Below are 24,090 nucleotides of genomic sequence, written 5' to 3' on the forward strand. Positions count from 1 at the left end.
TTACCTGGCTACTGTCGAAAAATAGACTCACGGTCAAAAAATGTACCGTTTAGGGATAACAGGCTACAGAAATAATATTAAGAATTACTTTTGTACATTATGTAATTTGTATGACATATGTGTAATAAAATTGCCTATAAATAAAAAGAAAGTAAATTATCACTTATATATAATTTCTCTGGCCTGTTTTTAGCCAAGGGTAGGGCACTGCGCATTTTTTTATGTGTAGAATCTGGATAAGAATGGAACAATCGCGCCTTTTATCCATTGTTTTAAAGAAAATTCAGTCATTAGCCGTAATGACAGATTCCTATTACTTATCGATGTACATATATATGTATCCACTTTTACACATAAGTGAGTAGAAATTTACCAATTGTTTCAGAATGTTTCATGGTTTATGGTAACAATTCCTAATGAATACAACTACAATCATATTTGTATAAATAAGTATTAGAATTTGTATGCTATTTTGTACGCTATCTGTTTTTATTCAAAATATGATTTCTGTATACTTGCTACCAATAAGTGGAAAATATTTACTAGAAACAATATGGTTCATTTTAAAATCACACCTTATATCAATTTTCGCAGAAAAAGAATTCTAGTTTTCATTTTTCTAGAAAACAACAACAAAAATTGGAAATTTTCAATTGTTAATATTAATTTTAATTGAGTGGCCATCTGTAGATTCTTTCAAGTATTAAAAAACGTCATAATGAGAATACAAAAAACGTGATAACAAAACATAAACAATTAATTTTTACAATTCTACAGTAGAATAACTAAAAAAATTAAGTGATATACAAGTAATGAAAAAATTTAAATTATAGTTATTATAATTTTAAAGTTATTTATTAATTAATTGTAATTTTAGCAATAAAATGCCACTACGTCGTACGGTGACGGGTCGTAAAGAGCGTGATCGTAATCGATCATTAATGCGTGATCATCGGAAACGACGAAAACAAGATCAACAAGAATTATATCTTTATCGAGATGATATTAATTTTAAAATGTATGCAGAAAATTTTGAGATTGCTCAAAAGAATTTGAATTTTGAAGTATGTAATGTATGTGATCGTCGTTGGTTTGATTTAAAAATTAATAAAGATTGGTTTTGTTGTATTTGTCATAAATTTAAAATAAAAAATGAATTGAATATTTTCTTAGCGGATAATAACAGAAATTAACGTTTGTTGAGGAACAATTAAATAAAAAATATTTGTCAATAATTGAAGTATAATTTTATTTTAGAAATATCTATTCTATTTTATATGATACCATTCGCGAGCCATTACAAAGTTATACTTTTAGCTAGTAATACTTCAATAAAGACCACTATGTATGCAGTTTATATAAAGGGTAGTTTATACAAGTTTTATCGTAGCACCATACACACATTTCGTAGGGGTTGGTATTTGGTTGGCTACAAGCTACACAAGCTACACAGTAAGTACTTTTGGTATGTATAGTTATCTACCTTTAAGTATAGTAGGTAACTATATATATATAGTTTAAATGTTGTTGCGCATCAGTGATGATAGTAACAACTAAAATATTCACAATATTATCTATATATAGTTAGTTATATATATATATATAAGTATATAGTTGGATATATAATATGAACCAAGCCGCCCCTAACTAATTAGGATGGTAATTAGTACTAAGATCATGTATGCTTAGTTAAACTTATATCAAGCTTCAACAAATCGCTTCTTACTACAATCACTATGTTTGTAAAATTATTATTATTATTATTATCATATTCTCTACTCTACTCTTTTACATAATATGTTTTTATTGAGTGTTACAATTTTTTAAATTTTTTATGTTGTCATTCTGTAAAACAGAAAAATCATAGATGTAAACTACCATCAATTTAAGCAAGAATTCTGAAACAATTTAGAACAAGTGAAAACAAACTGACTGAGTTAATTGTTAAAATATTGTGCAAAGAAAGTTAAATGTCAGTGCTTGCATTATTTTTTTATAAATTAGACGAAAAAACCAACACAATCATGGCGGCCGAAAAGTATTCTCTAGAATTTGTTTTTGCTTTTCAAGATCACATTTCACAAAATCGCTAATTGAAGCTACCTGTTTTATTTTTAGCTCCCTATCTTTCATAGTTTTTGAGAAAATGGACAGTAAATTTGTTCCTAATTTGCTCCGTCACGGGTACACAGTGATGTTTACAAAAAAATTTTTCAAACAAAAATTGTTTATTTTTTTAAAAGAAATATTTTTTATATTTAAACTTTTATTTTATCTCTAGCGGTTTACAAGATACAAAGCCTTGACCTTTGTTGCTCTTTTACGAACTCAACGTCACTTTTTACGCCCTGAGCACGCTATAACAATTTCTGTTTCATATCTCTATTCGTTTTTGAGTTGACAAACGGATAGACGAGCAGACAGACAGACGGGCGGACAACCGAAAATGAACTCTTTAAGAGATTTTATGTTCTACACTTGTTCGAGTATTTCCTGTTAAACGGTCAAAATTTATCTCTGTATCTTTTAAAGTAAAAATTTTTTACCTGTTTTTCTCAGCTTAATATCTGGTACATCTCGCATTGCAAGACCAATATATTAAACTTCTTTATGGAACAGAGTAAAATGTTAGGAATTTGTTCCTACCATGAGTTGATCTGGTATGGCACTACCACTGAGATCGACTCGTATAAAATTAATCTAAAATTGATACTCACATAAATGGTCAATTTTTAACGTTATTGCCAATTGATTAGCTATGCAATGTTTCTAGCCGTAAGCTTTTCAAAATGGAGCTCTTTCTTATCTCCCATATCCATTTTTTCACTTTTCAGAACATCTCGGAACTTAAAACTGATGTTGGCGGGTACCTTAACAACGACCAAGTGAATTAAAGCTGAATTATGAGTTCAACAGCTGAATTATGAGTACTAGATTTTTCAGCGGATTCTTCAGTAAGAAGTTCGACACTAAGATGACGAGGAGTAGACCTCACTTGTCCCATTTTTTTTCTGAAAGTGTTATTAAATAAGACCATAAAGTTAATCCACTCAATATCAAAACATTTTCACTGGTAGTGTGTGTGTATTGTTTAATAACATATTTGTATACATAATGAAGTGAGGAACATAACAATCAAGAAGAAACCTAATACTAATAAATGTTACTATATTATTTATGATTATAAAATGGCTGCCAACTTTAATATTATTATACAATATTTAGAGAGAGTAAAGTTGTGTTGATGTGTTTTGTGTTTGTAGCTGTACATGTGTATTCATTTGATTTTATGATTTTAATCAAAATTATTTCATAAATAAATATTAGAAGCTGTATATACGAGTTTTAAATGAGCTTTGTTTAGCAATTTTTTTTTTTTTTATAAAATAGAAAATCTTCTGATTGCAGAAGTTTATCCGAAAAAATACCAGAGATTTAAAAAAAAATTTATTCGGTCTTTAATAATACACTCTCCACAGGTATTAGTTTGGTGCAAAGTCATTGTAGGGACAATCAAATCGACGCCAGCGCTTCCTGTGGATAATTTTGGCATTAAGGAGATATGAAAAGTTTAGATAATACTAGGGATTTCTAGGGATAATACTAGGGAATAGATTTTTATAATAGATCTGGAGAACACGGTGAATTTGGACATCGTTTTCATTGATTTGTGACACGGTGTGTTATCTTGATGAAACAGCAAGTTGCTTCGTTCAAAATTATTTATCTCACAAACTAATAGCAAGACATCGATAAAATTTATAAACATATCTTTTGAAAGTTAAGCTAGGTTAGAGTGGCTGTCCTGGGTTTGTGTACATACTTAGACCATAGGGTCCGTTGTTATATCGAAAAAGGGTTGGCCCATCCTCGACCACTACTTCGTGATCCATTTGGAGCTGTTTAAGAACAGCAGGACAGCTTGGACGTTGACGGACTTTAGATCGAAGAGGTCGTCAAAGATCCTCAAGTTTTAAGCTTTAAAAGCCAAAATTAAGAACTGTGCATAAAAATGAAAAACTGTTTGTGGTAAAAACACTGACTTTGATTATTAATTTCTCCTAAATCGTTCAGAGAATCGATATAAATTTTTCACAAAAGACCTATAAAAGGATGATTAATTGATATAATAAAATTTCAAAACCTTAAGGATGTATGAGCATGGTAGTGGGGGCACAAATTTAAAAATAGATATTTTCAATTTTGATGATAAATTTATATTATTACTGGACGATATAAGACGAAAAGTAAGAATAAAATTTTTCGATATCTGGCTTAATTTTCAAAATATCGAAAATTGAAAATTTTGTTTAATTATTTAGCTTTCGATATTTCGAAAACCAAGACACATATCGAAAAATTTTATTCTTATTTTTCGTCTACATTCATGAAGTTATAACAAAATTCATCATTAAAGTTGAAAATAAGATAAAAATAATTTCAACCCTTAATCTACTCTGCTCTTACATCCCTTATATGGACGGTGACACTTAGTTTTTTTCTTTTCTAATTCATTGCTAATATGTTTACTTTCTATTAAAAAGTTTTTTTTTTAAATTTGTTTTCATTCATTCCAAATAATTATCAAAAAATTCCAAAATATGTCGTTTTTTGAGATTCCTCCATGAGAGCCAATGTATTTTATATCGATTTTTAATGACTTTTTTCTTAAAAATTTGCACGGTTACCTAAGCTGAAATTTTAACCACATATTCTTTAAGTAAAAGACTACCTACAAACAAATTTTGAGCCTTTAAATCAAACATTGTTGTCATGCTCATACATCCTTAAATAAAAGAATGTTTCCAATTTGATAAAATAATTTTCATGACAATAATTACACATGAGACAGTTTTCAATAGATATCCTTCTTCTCGTTGTTTATTTGTTTGTTTTAACAATATAGTATGTCCATGTCCTCTCAATTCAACATAAGCACCATCACACCATGTGATGATAAAGTGTATTGTTATTTAATATAACAATAGATATATAAATATGTTCTTTTGATACCCTAACTTTTTACACTTGTGGTGTAAATAGAAAATGATAATCTTATTAGTGATGAGGTAAATTTAACGGATTTTGATAAACAATTCGGAAAATTTTGGGAGAAGGCTACTTTTTTCATAATAGGTTTCTATCGTTGTAAAAAAAACATAGAAAAGGTGATTCTGCACGCGGTTTTGGGACAATTTATCTCTACATTGTTTTCCTTGGTGACGTTTTGTTGAATATCTCTGCTTCAATTGATCGTATTGAGGCGAATACAAAAAATAATTGTTTATTATGAATTTCTACATCGGCTTTGCCTGCTGTCGAACCCTGAACATAACCTCAATTAATGTGTTTCTTAGGTGTTAAATATCATTAGTATGGCATGAGTTAGTAGCGCAATTGTTTCTATTTGTTAATAAACAATTAATTGTTAATTCAATGAAACAATCAATGTTAAAATTCACTTACAAAATTAATAAATAGGCAACTTGAATTACGTATACGTTATACATATATAATAGTTTTCGATTATTTGACAAACACTTAACATTTACGTCTTACAAGTTGCCTAACAAATAGAAACATTTGCACCACTAGCTCATGCGTTACTAATGATATTTGACACCTAAGAAGCACATTCCATGATGTTTTAGTAAAATACGAGCGGTTTCTTTAATTATCCTTTATTATTTTCGTAAAATCTTCTACTGTTCTAAGTGTACTACACTGATACAAAAAGAACAAAGACATAGTGATATAATGTGTGTATGATGATATCCTTGGTGATATTCAAGATAGTGATACCACCAGCCAGCCATACAAACTTGGGATATTGTAGTTGTTGTATAGTAGTACCACCCTCATAGTTAAGGGTGTTATGTAATCTGTTAGTGGATGATATAAACTATATAAACAATACCTAACATTTATTATATTGATATACTGATAGATATACAACATGGTTCAAAATAATCATCCCAGTGATGACAATAAAGTATTAGATGGGTGGGATAAGTTCGTAGGCTGATATTAAATCTATATGATTTTTAGTTAGCCCTAACTTTAAAATGACTGGTAGTTCCACAAGACAAATATGGTCTGAGTACAATCGTAGGATTTCCGAAGATCTTATATCACTTCCAAGGGCCTCTGTTCGCAAAGTTATTGCGACTATTACAGGACACTGCTTGGGCGACAAGCATGCTCAACGCATGGGTAGGAGCTGTCACAGTGGTGGGTAGGAGGAGACAATATCTCATCTTCTCTGTCCCTGCGCAGCTCTTGTCATGAGGAGATGGACTTACTTGAGAAAGCCTGTCTTTGACGACCTCTTCGATCTAAAGTCCACCAACGTCCAATCTGTCCTGCTGTTCTTAAACAGCTCGAAATGGTTCATGGAGTAGTGGCCGGGGATGGGCCAACCCTTTTTCGGTATAACAACGGACTCTATGGTCTAAGTATGTACACAAACCCAGGACAGCCACTCTAACCTAGCCTAACTTTCAAAAGATATGTTTATAAATTTTATCGATGTCTTACTATTAGTTTGTGAAATATATAATTTTGAACGAAGCAACTTGCTGTTTCATCAAGATAACACACCGTGTCACAAATCAATGAAAACGATGACAAAATTGCTTGAATTGAACTTCAAATTGCTTTTCCATTCACCGTGTTCTCCAGATCTAGCACCCAGCGACTTTTTCCTGAGATTTTGGTATTTGAAAGGTCAAGTTCGTTAATGAGAAATCGACAGATATATAAGGGGTAGGAGGGGGCAAAAAGTATAAAACTTTAATAAATAATTTTTTGGCCAGTTTTAAGCAAAAAAGTACTAAAAGTAGTGATTTTTTTCTCTAGGCGCTTAGTTTTAGAAATAAAAATGCTTGAAATTTAAAGAATAATGTGTTATTTTTTTAATCTCTGAGGGAAGTCGCTTAGCTAACGCGCTTCGAATTTTTTATTAGTTTAGAGTTGGACAGCGATTTGGCTAATTTGATTGGTTGAAAATGCATGTGATAATGAAAATGCATGGGGTAGTAAACTATTAATCCCACGAAAAATGATTGGGCTAAAAATAGTTCTTATATCACAGGTAAGATAGATATATAAAATGGTTTATCATAAATGAACACTTTTTATGGACCATATTGTATTAATACAAGAATAATTGTTTCTAAAGTTGAGTTTAAGTGAATTGATTTGATATACAACAAACACACACGCGTACAAACATAAACATTGATGATAGATTTATCTTTTGTATTTTGAAAATGAAGAGGGTTTACTGTACACACACACACACATATACATACACAGATTATAGAAATACACAAGGGGACAGAAAAGTGTATGATTTAGAAAACCGTGAAAAACAAAAATCAATCAATTTTTTCAAATTATTATTGATATAAATACCGTGATACTCGAAATAAAATTGTAGGTTAAGAAATTTTATTTAAAAAGTATAATTAAACAAGTGAAAACAAACAATTGACTGAGTTAATTGTTGAAATACCATGCACAGTCAGTGTTGATTTCTCTATCACATTACACATACAAACATGTGACACATACATAACTGATATTCAAGTATTATAGTACATATTATAAAATTTCCGCTTAATTGGCGCCCTCACGGGTAAACAGTGATGTTTACGAAAAAATTTTTCAAACAAAAGTTGTTTAATTTTTGATAAGGAACGTTTTTTATATTTAAACTTTTGTTCTATCTCTAACGGTTTACAAGATGGGTCCTACGGAAATGGACTAATTAGGTGATTTTATGAACACCTATGAAAAAATCATTATTTTTAAGCGTTACAAACTTGGAACTAAACTTAATATACTATGTATATTACATATATACATGGTATAATAAGAGATGCAACAGACTTACTTGTAATATTTATACCAAATTTCCGGACAAAAGTCAGAAAACTCAACTTTTTCATTTTGAATTGAAAGTTGTTTTTTGGGTGTAGTTAGATAACCACTCCATTGCAAATAGGTCACTTGTGTTACGTTAACCTCACCTCCCGCCTGTTTTTTAAGTCGCAATCTACCTGCTCTTACGGATCCATGTTATTATTGTTGTTGCTCTCGATTTACCGTGTCATTCAATTTACGTTGACTGCTTTTTTATGTATTTTTAGATGTTAAAAAATAAGAATATATACTTTTATTTTACAGTGTTTTTAAAATCGCATACTTCTCTGCTCGATGCTGTGTAGGTATACAACTATGACGTATTATAGTGAATAAGTATAGTGACATCATAACAATAGAGGATACTAAACTTTATCACTTACTATCCATCCATACTCGATGAATGATAGTTAATTTCACAATACACTAATAACATAATCAGTGTGTTATAGGGTAAATGTGGTATTATGAGCTTCAATTAAAATTATATTCCAAAACGAAAAACTTAAAGGTAAATCGTACTCGATCTTTTACCAGTTTGTTAAATTTTTTAAATTTTTTGCCAAAAATCAACAAACAATCACGATTCACAATTTTCATTCACTTATTATCGAATTGGCGAAGGAAATGGAGCTATTGCTTTAGTACGAATGATGGAATTTTGAAAAAATTTCTTCAAATGTTCATCGATCCTACCTAATAGATGTCAAAAATGACCATCGTTAAAATGTATACAGGGTGCTCTCAATAATTGAATAAGCTGATCAAGACGAACGAAGAAGCTCTTTATTAAATTTTGATCTGAGACCTAATTTGCAAGATATGATAGGACAAATCAAAAACAAAATAGGTGAAATCAAACAATTTTACCATTCAAAATGTCAGTAAAAGTCGTAGTCATGCAGTTGCTTATATGGAGGGGACAATAAAAAACTATAAAATCTAATTTTGTTAAAAACCTCGAACCTCGAACACTTAATGCCAATCCATAATCAGACTGTTTTTTCAAATTAAGTTAAAGATATTTTTCTGAGGTAACTTTTTATATCTTTGGGCAAGTATTATTGCACAAGAATGATTCTAAACTGTTGTTTATGTTGCAAGCTGTCTGATATAATTACACAAGATAAGACGCGATAAAAAATAAACAACAAATTAATAATTATTAATAAGAGTTTTCTTTCAAAACAAAATACGTATAAAACTTACTATACGCTAACCAATTTTTACAATAAAATCGCAAAACGCGATGTAAAGCTACTTTTTTGTGCTCCAAATTTTCGGCGTTTTTTCAGATTTTTACCTATTACGCAGCTAGGACAACTATTTTTGCTTGCAAAACGTAATTTCACACTCCACTGTGTGGTCCAAATCACATACCAAAAAATCTAGTTGAAGCTATTTACAAATTTTTGCATTTCTCTATCATTTATATATTTGGAGAAAGTGGACACCGAGTTTTGTCCTATTGTCCCCTCACGAGAAAACATTGATGTTTACAAAAAATTGTTTCAAACAAAAGTTGTTAATTTTTTTATAAGGAACATTAATGCGTCATATTTCAATAACTAATTGACTTAAATAGGTTGGTTTCAATTGTTTCAAGTCAACACTTTCAAAATGATAGTAGCAACCAATGCCAAAAGCTCATAGTTTTTAAATTGAACTGTAAAAACTGAAAAAAGTGAATCAGAAAAAATTTTGCAGTTTTTCAATGATTACGCAGGTATCACAACTTTTTTTGCATGCAAAACGCAGTTTCACACTTGGATAACGGATCCAAATGGTATACCAAAAAAGCAGCCGTACATCGCGTTTTTATTTATTTTAATTTTTTTTATTTTCTTAAGATTTTACTGGCGTACTTCTTACAAAAGTAATTTTGATTTTAATAATTTTTTATTTATTTCCTATTTATTATTTTTATTGTTTTATTGTATGTGATGTTTTAATGAACTCATCATCTCTGAATAAACCAAGAGAATTATTCAAGGTCATATAATTTATCCCAGTTATATGTATAAAAAAATCACGAAATTAGCCGAGGTCACATTTATTTTCCCTTTAGAAGTTTCCGTATACAAAACAATAATTTTAATAAACTAAAAAAGAAACTAGTGAGCAACAGAATTTCATCACTAAAGTCATATTTAATCCCAAATTTTGAATAAAAGATGTTGGAAAATTAAACATTCTAAATTCTATGTGGGAAATCGCTTAGCTAATGCAGCTGCTGCGCTACGAATTTTTTAATATACGACCGTGAGATAAGAACTACTTATCCCAATTATTTTTCGTGCGTAAACCGATTAAACCGATCAATTTAGGCAAATTTCTGTCAAAAATAACGACAGAAAAATTTTTGAATTGTGGCCGGGAACTTTATTCCACAAGTTACATAATTATAATGAACGGAAAATTTAGATGTTCCTAAAAAATAAGAATTTAATAAGGTACAAATTTATAAATTTTATGTAAAATCGCGATACTATACAGTTGTTATTAATTAATACCATGATTAAAATAATTTATGTAAATTATTGTCATAAAAAACTCCCAAAAATATTTTTTAAGCAAAAAATAATGGTTTTTGTTGTTCCTACTCTTTATTCTACCTCTATCTACAAACTAGCATTGAATGTGGCGATTTTAAGTTCGACGATCAAATTGATTTTGATAAATATTTTTCCGGGCGAACTAACGACATAAAACAGCACGCGATATCCTTAGACTAAGAAAAAATATTGTTTACTAAATAGTAGTTGTATTAGTGCAGTAAATCTATGTGATCGTCATATTCTTATTCGCTCCGTGCGTGAGTTTCGTTTCCGTGGTAACGATACACTACTTTTATAATAGAATTGTATGGATGCATATATAATTGTATGGATTGCATTTAAGACTTACATTTAAAATTTAATATTATTGTCTCACAAATTTAAATAAATAATTATGATAATTTACATTTGAAAAATAATATTTGTGCAATATGATTTCTTATTTTCACAATTTTTAATGCATTAAGTTTAATTAATTCATGTTTTTCAATAATTTTAATTTGACATTTCTATAATATTAACATGTAAAGAATTGCAAATTAGTCATAACAGCCCCCTTTAACTCCAAAATTTTTCACTGGATGCGCTGGCATCGATTTTATTGTCCCTACCATGACTACGCACACAACGAATATAGGGTACAAGGTCTAAGCTGTACGGTTTGCGAAAAAATTTTTCGACCAAAAAATGTTACTTTTTTAATTAACAACAACTTTCTTATTTAAAGTGTTCATCTATCGACTGCCAGTTATGGATAAGAGTGAGCTTTTCATTGAGCCTGAAAACCTTATCAATAACCCTATCAATATTTCAAAAACTATGGTATATATCGAAAAAAATTTTTCTTGTTCTAACATAATCTACTCTCAAACTTTAAAACGTCAGTCTCAAATATTTTTATACACTCATTTTTTTTGGGAACCTAATTCAGTAAAAAGTTGATTACGCACATGCGTGATGTAAAAGATCAATTTTCAGGGTTATTATTTTTAAAATCAGGTCTCCTGCTGTTATAATTACATTTTTAATACTTTTTTTGCATCATTTTTAAGGTCGTTCACATAACTAACCTGTTTTACTATGTGCGCTCATACAGAGAAACAGTATGTAAATTTTAAATAATTTTAAATTAATTGATAAAATTATTTGAAATTCTATAAGAAGTTTCAATAATTATTATCTGGTACAAGGTTAAGGAGTTTCAAGAAAATATAATTACAAATCCTTAAGAAAATTCGATTTAATAACGAAACGATTTTAGCGTGACAATTGTTGTTTAGGTTTTACTTTATTCAAACCAGTTTTTTTGATTATTTGCCTGCCAGGCAACAAATATTAATTATTATTTAAATATCATGTAATTATTTCCAACGGCCTTTCTTGACCATATCCATGTATGGCCTTGAAGCCTATTACAGGGTGTCCTCTTGAAAAGATTGATACAACGTTTATCTCGTATATTATATATTCCAAGCAAATTAGAAATTTGGTAACTTAAATTGTGAAACAAGGAGTTTTAAAAAGGTTTTAAATTTTTTTAATAGATTTTCGAAATTATTTTCATAAATAGAACTGTAATGGCGCTTGAAAAGGATGTAACCATTTCCTTAGAACATACCCATTCCATCGGTCTGTTAAATGACAAAAAAAGGAATTTCCACTAATTGACTTACGAATTAGAATTGTGAATAATATAAAATAAAACAAATTTTCTATGATTTTTTGTTTGTTTATACCAAAAACAATTAAAATAATGAAAACCTCATCTCGAATTTGGCCGTTTCATACTCAAATAAAGTAAAACTACTTTCAAACAATTTCCTAATGATTGAAACAAGAACAACTAAATAATTGTATTTAAAATCGAATAGGATTGAATTTAAAATATGAATTCATTGATACAAAATCACTGAAGTTAAATAAACAAAATCATTACTTCTATGAAAGAGATTGATTTTAGTTTAAAATCATGCATTTTATTGATGAAAAATAAAATTGTACTTAGTTGGAATATATAATCGAGTAAATAAGGCGATTATATATACTAAAATAACATATCTTTACGTTTGCTTTAAATATAGGATTTGGTTTGGACGAACGCATACCCGTCATGTCTAGTCAATGTGTGGTTGAGCCAACCACATGAAGATTGTTGTTACTAATAGACAGAGAGTTTGAAATAAACTTATTCATCATTTTTATAATATATAGGATATTTTTGTACATATATAACAACCATATTAAATGAACTGATTTCGATAAAAATAATTCACTTGACATGGCACAACAAATTTGTTAAACAGAAAGCGTTGCCCCAATCTTTAAAAGATTTTCACCCTGTATACGGATGTCGCTTGAGATCTTAAATATCAGTTTTGATTTTATATATAGGTATTATAATTCCACTCATTAATTACAAATTCCGCACTTGTTCAGGTTTCTTTATTCCTTATCAACACACAACAATCAGTAACAATGAAGTCGGTGGTAGTTTTAGTTTTTGTTATATCTTGTTTTACGTTTACGAATTCAGCCTCTGTTTTACGTAAGTCTAATTATTAATTTTTTTCCAAAATAAAATTTGTTAAGTTTTTTTTTATTTTTAGCACCTTGGTTAACGCCATGCAAGGGCTCCGATCCAAATTTACCCCAATGTGCGGAGAAAGAAGCGAATAAAATTATACCAATGCTGGTTAAAGGTATGTTACGAGATTAATTAAAAATCCCACGAGCTAAAGTTTTAAAATTTGTTTTCCCATGTGGAACATTTGTAACAAACATTGATATGCCTGAATTGATAAAGCCTAGTGCCTTGCAAGAAGAAATTGCCGTGTTTCAATTTTTCATTACCTTTGTCTTACTTCATAGACCTTATGGCTCGGTCAGATATCAAGGACAATGTATAGATAAAAATCTGAATTTTTAATTTGTTAACCGACTTCAAACAAAAAAGGAGGAGGTTATCAATTCGACTGTATTTTTTTTAATGTTTGTTACCTCAGAACTGTCGACTGGGTGAACCGATTTTGATGATTCTTTATCTATTTGAAAGCTAGTGCTTCCCGTGTGGTCCCATTATTGAGTTCTGATAACGACATCCATGAGAAAATCATAAAAGTCTTAAATTTGCATTAAGTATGCACGACAAGAAGACGAATAACTCAAAATCACGCCAACCGATTTCGAGGATTATTTTTTTAGTGATAAATTAGTTAGTGCACTTTAAGTTCACTAAAAATCACAAAATAAAAAATACTTTTAACAAAAAGTAAACCGACTTCAAAAGAAAAACTTTTCCAAAACAAATTAAAATGCACTAAAAAGTAAAAAAAAATAACGATAATATAATGTAGTTAAAATTATTGTTATTTTTGGAGTCGGTGTTAGCCAAGCTAATGTAGCAAACTGATCTGTCAGAGTTGTTTCCTTGGCTGAAACCGACTCTAAAACTAACAATAATTTAAACTACATTATATTATCGTTATTTTTTACTTTTTAGTGCATTTTAATTTGTTTTGGAAAAGTTTTTCTTTTGAAGTCGGTTTTCTTTTAGTTAAAAGTTTTTTTTATTATTAATTGCGAACTCAGACCTATGCAATAATTTTTTGACGAAGGGACTCATGTAGTAAATCATTAAAAATTGGAATATTAACATGAAATTGTGAATAGCAAACGTTGAATGGCAGATTATAGATTAAAAAGTATAAAACTTCTACTTTTATAAATCTAATCTTGTACGATACTTTAAAATTAAAAAAAATCCGCCAGAGATGAAATTTTATTGACTGGCAAAGTCATTAGACGATTATTTATTATTTTTAGTAATTAAATAATTACATAAATCCGATTAAAATATACTGAATTCAAACAGAATGAATTTGACAGAAACTACTAACACGGCTTCTAAAAATAGCCAGGTTTCCTTGCAAAACCAGTCTGTATTTCAAACAAAGCCAGCCTGTATTTTTCGAATAACACCTCGGTTAATCGCTTTCTAGATTCTATCAAAAATTTCATTCTGTGCATGTGTGAAATATCTCATTCTAATCAAAATTTGGATACTTTTCCTCTACAAATATTTTCATAACTGGGGATTTCTTCCTCAGAGAATCTGAACAATTTTTATTTGCGTGGCAAACTTAACTGCGTGATAAATATTCATGGAGCAAATGAAAATTGCACATTTCATTTTGTTGCAAATGCAAATTTAATTAAAAAAATGCAAAATTCTTACCTTGAAAAAATAATTCATATACATTTATCTCGCGTATGAATTTTATTACTTTGTCTTGAATATCTACCACGCGATTAAGCTGGGCACAGAATTAAAATTTTTTAAATTGTTTTCAATCTTTAAAATTGCAATTTTTAATATCCCGAAGAATATATCTCATTTCTCGATTGTCGGCAAAATGATTTTGGAATTTTCTATTCTATTATCTATATAATAATTCGATTTTACCAATTTTCATATTCGTTGTGTGCGTGGTCATGGTAGGGACAATAAAATCGATGCCAGCGCTTCCAGTGAAAAATTTTGGCGTTAAAGGGGGCTGTAATGACTAATTTGCAATTCTTTACATGTTAATGTTATAGAAAATGTCAAATTAAAATTATTGAAAAACACTAATTAATTAAACTTAATGCATTAAAAATTGTGAAAATAAGAAATCAAATTGAACAAATATTATTTTTCAAATGTAAATTATCATAATTATTTATTTAAATTTGTGAGACAAGAATATTAAATTTTAAATGTAAGTCTTAAATGCAATCCATACAATTATATATGCATCCATACAATTATATAATTAAAGTAGTGTATCGTTATCATGGAAACAAAACTCACGCACGGAGCGAATAGGGAAAAGTGGTTAGACTAGACCTGTAAAATACTTCAACTGGTCCTTGACCCAAAAAATTCATACAAGTTCGCCTTATCAATCGTACTAATTTTTTTCCAATCTTTTTTTTAGGTTATCCAAAATTAAATGTACCTGTTATGAATCCATTACATATACCAGAGATTAAAGTTCAATTAAATAGTCAATTTAAGATTTCTTTAAAAGACGTTGATGTTTATGGCCTTGAAGAGACTAGAGCTTTTGATTTTAATTATGATTTTAAAGGATTTAAAATTGATTTTAAACTAGAAATCCCAAGATTAGTTCTTTTAGGTGAATATGACATGGACGGTCGTATTTTGTTTCCTGTCACAGGCAAAGGACCTGGAAATATAACTGTTGGTAAGTATACAATTCACTTTTACTCCCCTGAAGTTAATCGATAAACGAAATGTCACTCACATTAAACAATTATGGACAGAAGCGGGCAGAAGACGTGCCCGCTCATTAACTGTACAACAAAATTCAATCGTCATGAAATTAACTTATTCGTAACGTTCACTTTTGCTCCCCTGAAGTTAATCGATAAACGAAATGTCACTCACATTAAACAAGTATGGACAGATGACAGACAGAAGCGGGCAGAAGACGTCCCCGCTTATTAACTGTGCAACAAAATTCAATCGTCATGAAATTAACTTTTTCGTAACGTTCACTTTTGCTCCCCTGAAGTTAATCCATGAACAAAATGTCACTCACATTAAACAAGTATGGACAGATGACAGACAGAAGCGGGCAGAAGACGTGCCCACTTATTAACTGTACAACAAAATTCAATCCTCATGAAATTAACTTTTTCGTAACGTTGCCAACTCTTATACCGTTGACCCAATGGTTTCATTGACCCAAATAAACAATTTTTTTTTATTTTAGTTGGTGGTGTCTACGATATTGAATTCACATATTCGTTGTTCGAAAAGAAAGGTGTCCAATATGGGCATATGGACACGGTCGATGTTAATATCGACATAAAACGTTTATACGTTCAGTTTGATAATTTATTTAATGGCAACAAAGAATTAGGAGATGCTGCAAATAAGGCAGCAAACAATGAATGGCGTGTTATCTTTAAAGAATTGGAACCAACGATCAAAGAATGCGTGAAAGAAGTTGTTTTAACTGTAGCAAATGGTATTGGTGATCGTGTTCCGTATGGAGATATTTTTAGTAATGAATTTCCAGCATAATAATTTTGTATGGAATCGCCTTTAGAAAACGGAGGTTACCCTGATAAAAAAGTCCGATTGAATTCCGATTCATATTTATTCATTCCGATTGAATTCCAATTTAATCTAATAGAACCCAATATGAAATTTCTAATTTGATCCCATTCATGAATTGCGACCAATTAAAAACTAGTTCTATTGGATTGAATCGGAATTCAATCGGAATGAATTGGAAATTTTTTCCAATTAAACATTTGTGAAAATTTCATATCGATTCTCTGTACGGTTTAAGAAAAAAGTTTTTTATTTTGGTATGTCTTTAAAACTAAAAACTTGAGGAACATTGATAAATGTTTTTTTATTTAATTGGTAAAACATTTTAAAAAAAACTTATTGACTAAAAAACCAACATTTATTACTTCTTCATATACGGCCAAGTAAAGAGGGCTGTTTTTCATAATTAATTTATCGTAAACGGTACAGAGAATCGACTTGAAATTTATACAGAAGGCGTATTACATACTCATTAATTGACACACAAAATTTTAGTTTTTTGGTAACACTTTCGTTTTGGTATCGAAACACACATTAAGTTTAGCTAGTAAAATTAATCAATAATCCTCTTTAAACTTTAATTAATTTGTTAAGTTTTATATTAAAAAAATTAAATTTATTTGTTTTATATTGTATTATAATGATTATAAATAAAACTCGTTGTAAATTTAATGGTACAAATACAACAGAATTATTTTCTTAATGAAACATTTTCATCAAACCAGTCATAAATCACAATACTCCTACTATATATTTATTAACAAGAAAAAACAAACAATTGATTGAGTTAATTGTTAAAATACCCTGTATAGAGAGAGTAGAATGTCAGTGCTTTCTATTAGGTAGGATCGATGAACATTTGAAGAACATTTAACACTACTATTTTCAACTTTAAACTACTATTTTCATAAAAATTAGTATACAAGGGGTTTTTGGGCTGAAAAATCGATCCAGCTAGGTTTCATTTTTAGAAAACCTCGTTTTGTCTGTGTTTTCATTAAAAACTGCAACATTGACTGCAAAATATGACTCTTCCTGACATCTATTGGTGGCGAAATAAAGTACGTAACCGGGATATTCAAATTGGTATTTATGTGGAGACATTTTTAATGGTTCTTATATTAGTAATAAAATTTGTGCCTTTTTAACTCAAAAAATACCGAGTAAATCTCGATCATCTAAGTATTAGATATTTATGAAGAAAAGATGTGGTGTCATGGGACACCAGGTAGGAACGAAGTTCCTTCGGCTAATGTAGAATCGACACAATTTGCAAATTACTATATTTATTATTGTTTTGACGATTTGAAATTATATGAAAATAAACGTGGCTGCTCACGAGTAAAATTTATCTATAATGTGAGTATTCGCCACGTGCTTGTCCATGAATTCATGAGTATATACTATGTATTGGCGGGGTGGAGTGGTAATAGAGAGAGAAGGGGTGAGAGAACGAAAAGAAAGAGGGAGAAAGAGAAAGGTATTATACACTACTCGCTTGTGTATACGACTGTCACGCCTGCGCACGTCTCATTTAACGGTTATATTCCACGGACTTTTTCTTACGGTTTCACATTTTTTTCAGTTCGGTCGCGCAGCAAAATCCCTATCTCCTCCAAGCCTGCCGTAAGGAACTTCGTTCCAATAAAAAATAATTTAAGAAATTGATTGATTCTTTTTTATATCGTTTTCAAAATCACACACTTCTCTCTGCTGACCACCACGTGCATGCACTATATTAACATTTTCTCACGCGATTAACCTTACAATAAATTTCAATGTTGATGAAATTAAGACAATAGAAATTATCATGTTTAATCAAATGCAAAACTATTTTAAATTGCATAAAACTTAAAATTTTAAGAAGGATATAATTATTTTGGAACTTCCTGTTTAACCATTAGAATCTAATGATGTTAAAATCAAAATAAACCTTATCTTTCTAAATATTTTTATATCCTGTTTATATGAAATATATTATCAAGGTATACTAATTTTATTTCCAAGTTTGTAACGCTTAAAAATATTGATGATATGAGCAAAATTTTGGTATAGAAAACACGTCTTCCATCAATTCTGTGAAAGAATGTTTATGCAAAATTTGAAGTAGATTGGACCAAGGAATCACGTTGTCCCATACAAACTTTGCCTCCATTGTTCACCCCCTTAGGGGAAAATTTCGGAAAATACTTTCTTTTTAGATGCCTTCGTCATAAAATGTATTGATTCATCAGTCATTCAGGAGCATTTTATTTATGTACAGAAGATAGATTTTGGAAAAACGAAAGAATAATCAATGATGAGCAATACTAATTGGTGTCATACAGAGTATGTCATCAATTGACTCAGTCAATTGTTTATTTTCACTTGCTTACAATGAACTTCGATTGCATATAAAATGGATAGCATGTAAAGGTTAACTTGAAGGTTAATAATTTTTTTTTTACTAATTAATCATATTTTATTTTAATCACCCTAAATCAAACAAGATTCATACACGTCAACTTCAAATCGAAATAATAAATTAATTTGAAATTTTGGACATCATGATTAGCATAAATTATATTATGTTCAAAACACAGGAGTGGATTAACGAAAAAGGGTATCCAAAATATTTTCTTAGTTTTCGGATTAAATATCTAAGAACTCTTCTTGAATTATATAAGATTCCAAATCTATTTTTATGTAGATATATTGTTTGCTCAAATTTATGTGGAGAGATTCTCAATTTTGTTCAAGTCTGCATATTAAATTCTCGACCTTTTGTGAATCGATTATTATTAGTTTTTAAAATTAATATATAGCCCATATGCGATTTATTAAGGCAGTATAAGTACCAAGACAATTTTAGATTTAGGGTTGCAATTGTTTGTTCCTTATTTTCATCTTTGATGATAAATTTTGTTATAACTTCATGAATGTAGACCAAAAATAAGAATAAAACTTTTCGATACTTGCCTTGAAATCGATATCTGCCTTCGATATCTGCCTTGATATTTTGAAAATTACTTTCTTCGAAGTAAAAGTGAATGACAATTATCGCAGAAGGTTTCAAATTGATGGAGGGTAGAGTGTTTCAATTGGTTTCACTCTGAATATACAAGATAAAAAGTTCTATAGCATTCTTACTTTTATGAATTGTTCAAGGTAGATCCGAGAAAATAAATCACCTTGACCTTTCATCATTTTACGGTCTATAATTTTTGAGTCTAGTTTGAATTTAGTTGAGTGTAAAATTTTGATAAAATCATTAGAAATCTACAGTAGTTTTTTTTTGAGTTTAGCCAGACTTTAAGGTCAATCGGACAGTAGCCCATAAATCATAATAAAAAAATTTTTTTAACTTAATTAATTAATTATTTGAATTTTGATATCATCTTAATTACTACTCAATTACTAAAAATAATAAATAATCGTCTATTGTGAAATTTATGTGAGATCAAATTTATAAAAGTAGAAGTTTTTTACTTTTCGTCGTTACAAATTCATTCACAACATTTTTAATTTCAAATTTTTAATGAATAATTACATGAAAAACTTTCGCCAGATTTCATTAAAAAAAAATTATGAGCTAGCATTTAATAACATATCAAAAATTTTGTATCGAAACATTTCCTTAATATCCGATCAACCTTAAGAATTTATCATCTATGTTAGTATGATGATATTTTCATGTTAGATTTTAGAACAAGTAATTAAAACAAACAAAATTTTACTTTTATGGGAGTGAGTGTAGTACCAGGGATCAAAATTTCCATTAAAGTGTTTTAGAAGGTGTTTTTTTTTTGGGGAAATAGTATCGATTTATATGACTATTTTTCCTACCGATTATCTATTTTTTAAGAATTCAAACAGCTATTAATAAAAACGTGTGATCTACAGTAGAAGATGTGTGATCAATGGTACAAGATGCCAATATACCATGAATCACACCCTTATGTATTTAGAACATCACCATCGATTGTACCTAAAAATATTCTCAGTGTAGATTTTACTTCTAGCTTCTAATACGCAAATTATAGTTGTTATCACATAGAAAGTAAAATTAATCGAGCAAATTTACAGGGTGTCCCAACTAATTACTGGCAGAAGTACACTTTTTCTCAGTAATTGAATCTTATGTATCATTCCTGTATTATAGTTTCGTGAATTATCGTTTATCGTGGCAATTCAATATTGAATTGTCAGTATTCTCTCTGTATGGAGTTATTCAAGGTACAATGTATCCGTGATGCAACATACTACCCTAATACTTGTGTTTTAAATAAAACAAAAAAAAAAATGCAAATTAGATTCTTATTAAAATTATAATTAAATAATATCAAAAAATTATTTTTATGTAATTAACATAAACATAATCTAAATTACATGCAAAAGGTGTTTACTTTTGTTTTTGGTATATAAACACACACAATTTTAGACGAAAGCATCAGATACAAATTTCGATTTTACCAAGAAAAATTAAACAATTAAAAGTTTAAACAAAAAAACAATAATGAATTCAATTCAAATTGTTGCAGTAATTGTATCTTGTTGTGTTGGCTTATTGCAAGCGGCTTCATTGCGTAAGTTTCAGAAATTTTTTAATTTTAGCTACTTTTTTGTTTTAAGTTGCTAAACTTTGCCAACTCGGTTCGACACATATAAATTAAGAGAGATATAGTCACTTATTTGAGATAGCCGAATACCATTGGTTTGTTTTTCCAAATTTATTTATTTCAATTTTGCTTTTTTTCAGCTGATTTTATTACACCATGCAAAGGAACTGATCCAAATTTAAGTCAGTGTGCTGAAATAGAGGCAAACAAAGTTATACCAAAATTAATAAATGGTTACCCATCATTAAACATCCCAGTTTTATCCCCATTAAAAATTGAGCAAATTAAAGTTGAGAATTCTGGTCAATTGAGTATTGTCATCAATGATGCATTAGTTCGTGGTCTTGAAGATGCTAAAGTTTCAAAGTTCAAGTAAGTCTAATTTCATCAAAATTACAAATAGAAATTCCATCGTAAAAATAAAGTTTTTTGGGAACTGTTAGAGGTCTTGAATGACAAAAAACACAAATATAAATCGTCACCCTAAATGAACACTTGTCATTAAATATTTTAAATACTTTTCAGCATGGATTTTAATTCACACATTGTTCATCTACGATTAAATATTCCAAATTTAAATATCCAAGGAGAATACGAAATGGCGGGACAGTTACTTGTTTTACCAATAAATGGTAAAGGAGCATGTAATATCACAGCTGGTAAGTGATTCTTGAATCTTAAAATGCTTATTATCGCACTTGTGACACTACAAGACAGATATATTTTGAGTACAATCACAGGCGTTCCGAATATCTTATATCGCTTCAACTGGCCTCTATAAACAAAATCGTTGCGGCTATTACAAGACACTGGCTAGAGGTGCACAGTGTGACGGAGGTAGCAACGATGTCTGATCTTCTCTACCACTGCCTCACTTGAGTCAGCCTTAAAAATAAGAATAAATTACCAAAATTATATTTTAAAAAAAAGATCTGCAACGCCCTAAAAATAATTTTTTTTACTATGAATAAAAATGATTGCGAATTGGTCTTATTTGCGTTATGGTATTTATTAAAATTTTTTGAAATATTTTACTTTCAGTCAATGGTGATTTCGATATTGATGTTTCCTACACCTTATACGATAAAGATGGCGTACAATATGCAAAAATAGAAAAAGTTGATGTTGTAATTGACATTAAAGATGCACATCTTTATTTTGCAAACTTATTAAATGCCAAAAAACAGGTTTCTGATGATATTAACGCATTATTGAACAAAGAATGGCGTCAAGTTATCCATGATTTAGAGCCAGCTATAAAAGAAGCCGTTTCATTGATTGTGACACAAGTTGTTAATGGTATTATTGATAAAGTACCATTCGCTGAAGTTTTCGGGAATGAACTTCCATAAGTTTTGTTTTATAGTTTTAAACTAAGACAATTAATTAATGTTAAATTAGTTTTAAGTTTTAAATATATTTAATTTTAAAAATATATATAAATTTTATAATTAAATTCATTTTGACTTTGTTTTGTTTACTCTACTTTTAACCTTTTCCCAAGTATCTCGAATAATAATTTTCCTGTGAGAGCCGTTCAAAATTTATAAAATTTTATTATGCTCATGGTTATTTTGCAAATTTATTAACAAAATTATATAATAATACCTGAACGGTATTTTTTGTTGCTGTTAAATCATATGTTGCTATAATAAAGCCATCTACTAAAGCTTAGCTTTAGTGCTGCGCGATAAAGCAGTTAGTTATTCCAAATTTTAAAAAAGTTTTAATCCGATAATAGTATTACTATTAAAACTCCGAAATAACTTTTAATATAACTATAAATTATAATTAATATAAATTGTAATCAAATTTTAAAAAAAATAAAAGCTAACACTCTGAGCCGAGAGTACACTGTAGTTTGCTGTCTTAAGTTGTTATATGTATGTCTACATAGCATCTTGTATCACAGGACCAAGTCTTCATATTCTTGAAATCTATTACAGCTAAGTTAATTTTGATCACAAATTTGAAAAGTTTGACCCTTATTTAATAGGATTACATACTTGGTTCATCAAAATTGGATAAAGTTTTAATGTGATAGAGCAAAATTAAATTTTTTAGTTTCTAATGACGTCATAAAGTTAAAAAATTCGATTTTTTTGATAACACAAGCAAATTTGATACGATTTTATTGAAATTTTTTTTGAAACCCACTAATTGTGAGTCACACTTTTCAGCTGTGATGTCAGTTTTTCGATAGCTTTCACTTGAGTGCTTAATTCGGTTACCAGGACTCTACATTTTTGAAACCTATTAGAGCTAGGTTAATTCTGATCACAAATCTGAAAAGTATAAAAATAGTAAGTAATTCCAAATTTAGTAGGATTACATACTCGGTTTATCCAAATTGGATAAAATTTGAATGTGATAGAGCAAAATTAAATTTTTTGGTTTCTGATGATGTCATAAAGTTAAAAATTTATATTTTTTTGATAACACAAGCAAATTTGATTGAACCAATTAATTTTAGGTCATACTTTTCAGCTGTGATGTCAGTTTTTCGTTAGGTATCACTTATGTGCTTAATTCCGGAACCAGGGCTCCACATTCTTGAGACTTATTAGAGCTAAGTTAATTTTCATCACAAATTTGAAAATTAGGACCCCAATTTACTATTGTAACATAGTAGCTTTATCAAAATTGTATAAAATTTGGATGTGATAGAGAAAAATATAAAAGAAGATCATATATGAAAAAATGGCTACAAAAGTGTATATCATTTTTCTTTCATTTTAGTTTGAAAGTTGGCTAAAAATTTGGCTTCCAGACCAAAATACCCCTCAAATGTTTCTTATGAAGAAAATAATTTTGAAACATTTATAGGTTTTTCTTTATATAAAAATAGTAAATAATCGTCTTTGAGCTCTGTCCGTCTTGGGGG

The 24,090-nt window shown here is 29.3% G+C and overlaps 2 protein-coding genes and 1 pseudogene across 2 annotated transcripts; all 3 read left to right on the forward strand.

The window, feature by feature from the left end:
- The first annotated feature begins 2,513 nt into the window (after nt 1-2,513).
- Nucleotides 2,514-2,694, forward strand: LOC123291153 (annotated as a pseudogene).
- A 10,210-nt stretch (nt 2,695-12,904) lies between these two features.
- LOC123290572 (circadian clock-controlled protein daywake-like) lies at nt 12,905-16,693 on the forward strand. The gene is made up of 4 exons (XM_044870811.1): nt 12,905-13,029; nt 13,091-13,183; nt 15,461-15,730; nt 16,262-16,693. Exons 1-4 carry the CDS (start codon nt 12,960-12,962, stop codon nt 16,573-16,575), a joined length of 747 nt encoding a protein of 248 aa, XP_044726746.1. The 5' UTR covers nt 12,905-12,959; the 3' UTR covers nt 16,576-16,693.
- Nucleotides 16,694-21,067: 4,374 nt separating this feature from the next.
- Nucleotides 21,068-22,592, forward strand: LOC123290571 (circadian clock-controlled protein daywake-like). The gene is made up of 4 exons (XM_044870810.1): nt 21,068-21,173; nt 21,347-21,578; nt 21,732-21,865; nt 22,248-22,592. Exons 1-4 carry the CDS (start codon nt 21,104-21,106, stop codon nt 22,556-22,558), a joined length of 747 nt encoding a protein of 248 aa, XP_044726745.1. The 5' UTR covers nt 21,068-21,103; the 3' UTR covers nt 22,559-22,592.
- The last annotated feature ends 1,498 nt before the right edge of the window (nt 22,593-24,090 follow it).

Source organism: Chrysoperla carnea, chromosome 1 (genome assembly GCF_905475395.1).
Source record: "Chrysoperla carnea chromosome 1, inChrCarn1.1, whole genome shotgun sequence".
NCBI classification, from domain to species: domain Eukaryota; kingdom Metazoa; phylum Arthropoda; class Insecta; order Neuroptera; family Chrysopidae; genus Chrysoperla; species Chrysoperla carnea.

Bases quoted from the DNA above. Each gene is read 5' to 3' on its own strand.
- LOC123290572 (XM_044870811.1), top strand. From the start codon at position 12,960: ATGAAGTCGGTGGTAGTTTTAGTTTTTGTTATATCTTGTTTTACGTTT. The intron at 13,030-13,090 runs GTAAGTCTAATT...TTTTATTTTTAG, and splicing joins GAATTCAGCCTCTGTTTTAC to CACCTTGGTTAACGCCATGC. The intron at 13,184-15,460 runs GTATGTTACGAG...TCTTTTTTTTAG, and splicing joins TATACCAATGCTGGTTAAAG to GTTATCCAAAATTAAATGTA.
- LOC123290571 (XM_044870810.1), top strand. From the start codon at position 21,104: ATGAATTCAATTCAAATTGTTGCAGTAATTGTATCTTGTTGTGTTGGC. The intron at 21,174-21,346 runs GTAAGTTTCAGA...GCTTTTTTTCAG, and splicing joins ATTGCAAGCGGCTTCATTGC to CTGATTTTATTACACCATGC. The intron at 21,866-22,247 runs GTAAGTGATTCT...TTTTACTTTCAG, and splicing joins AGCATGTAATATCACAGCTG to TCAATGGTGATTTCGATATT.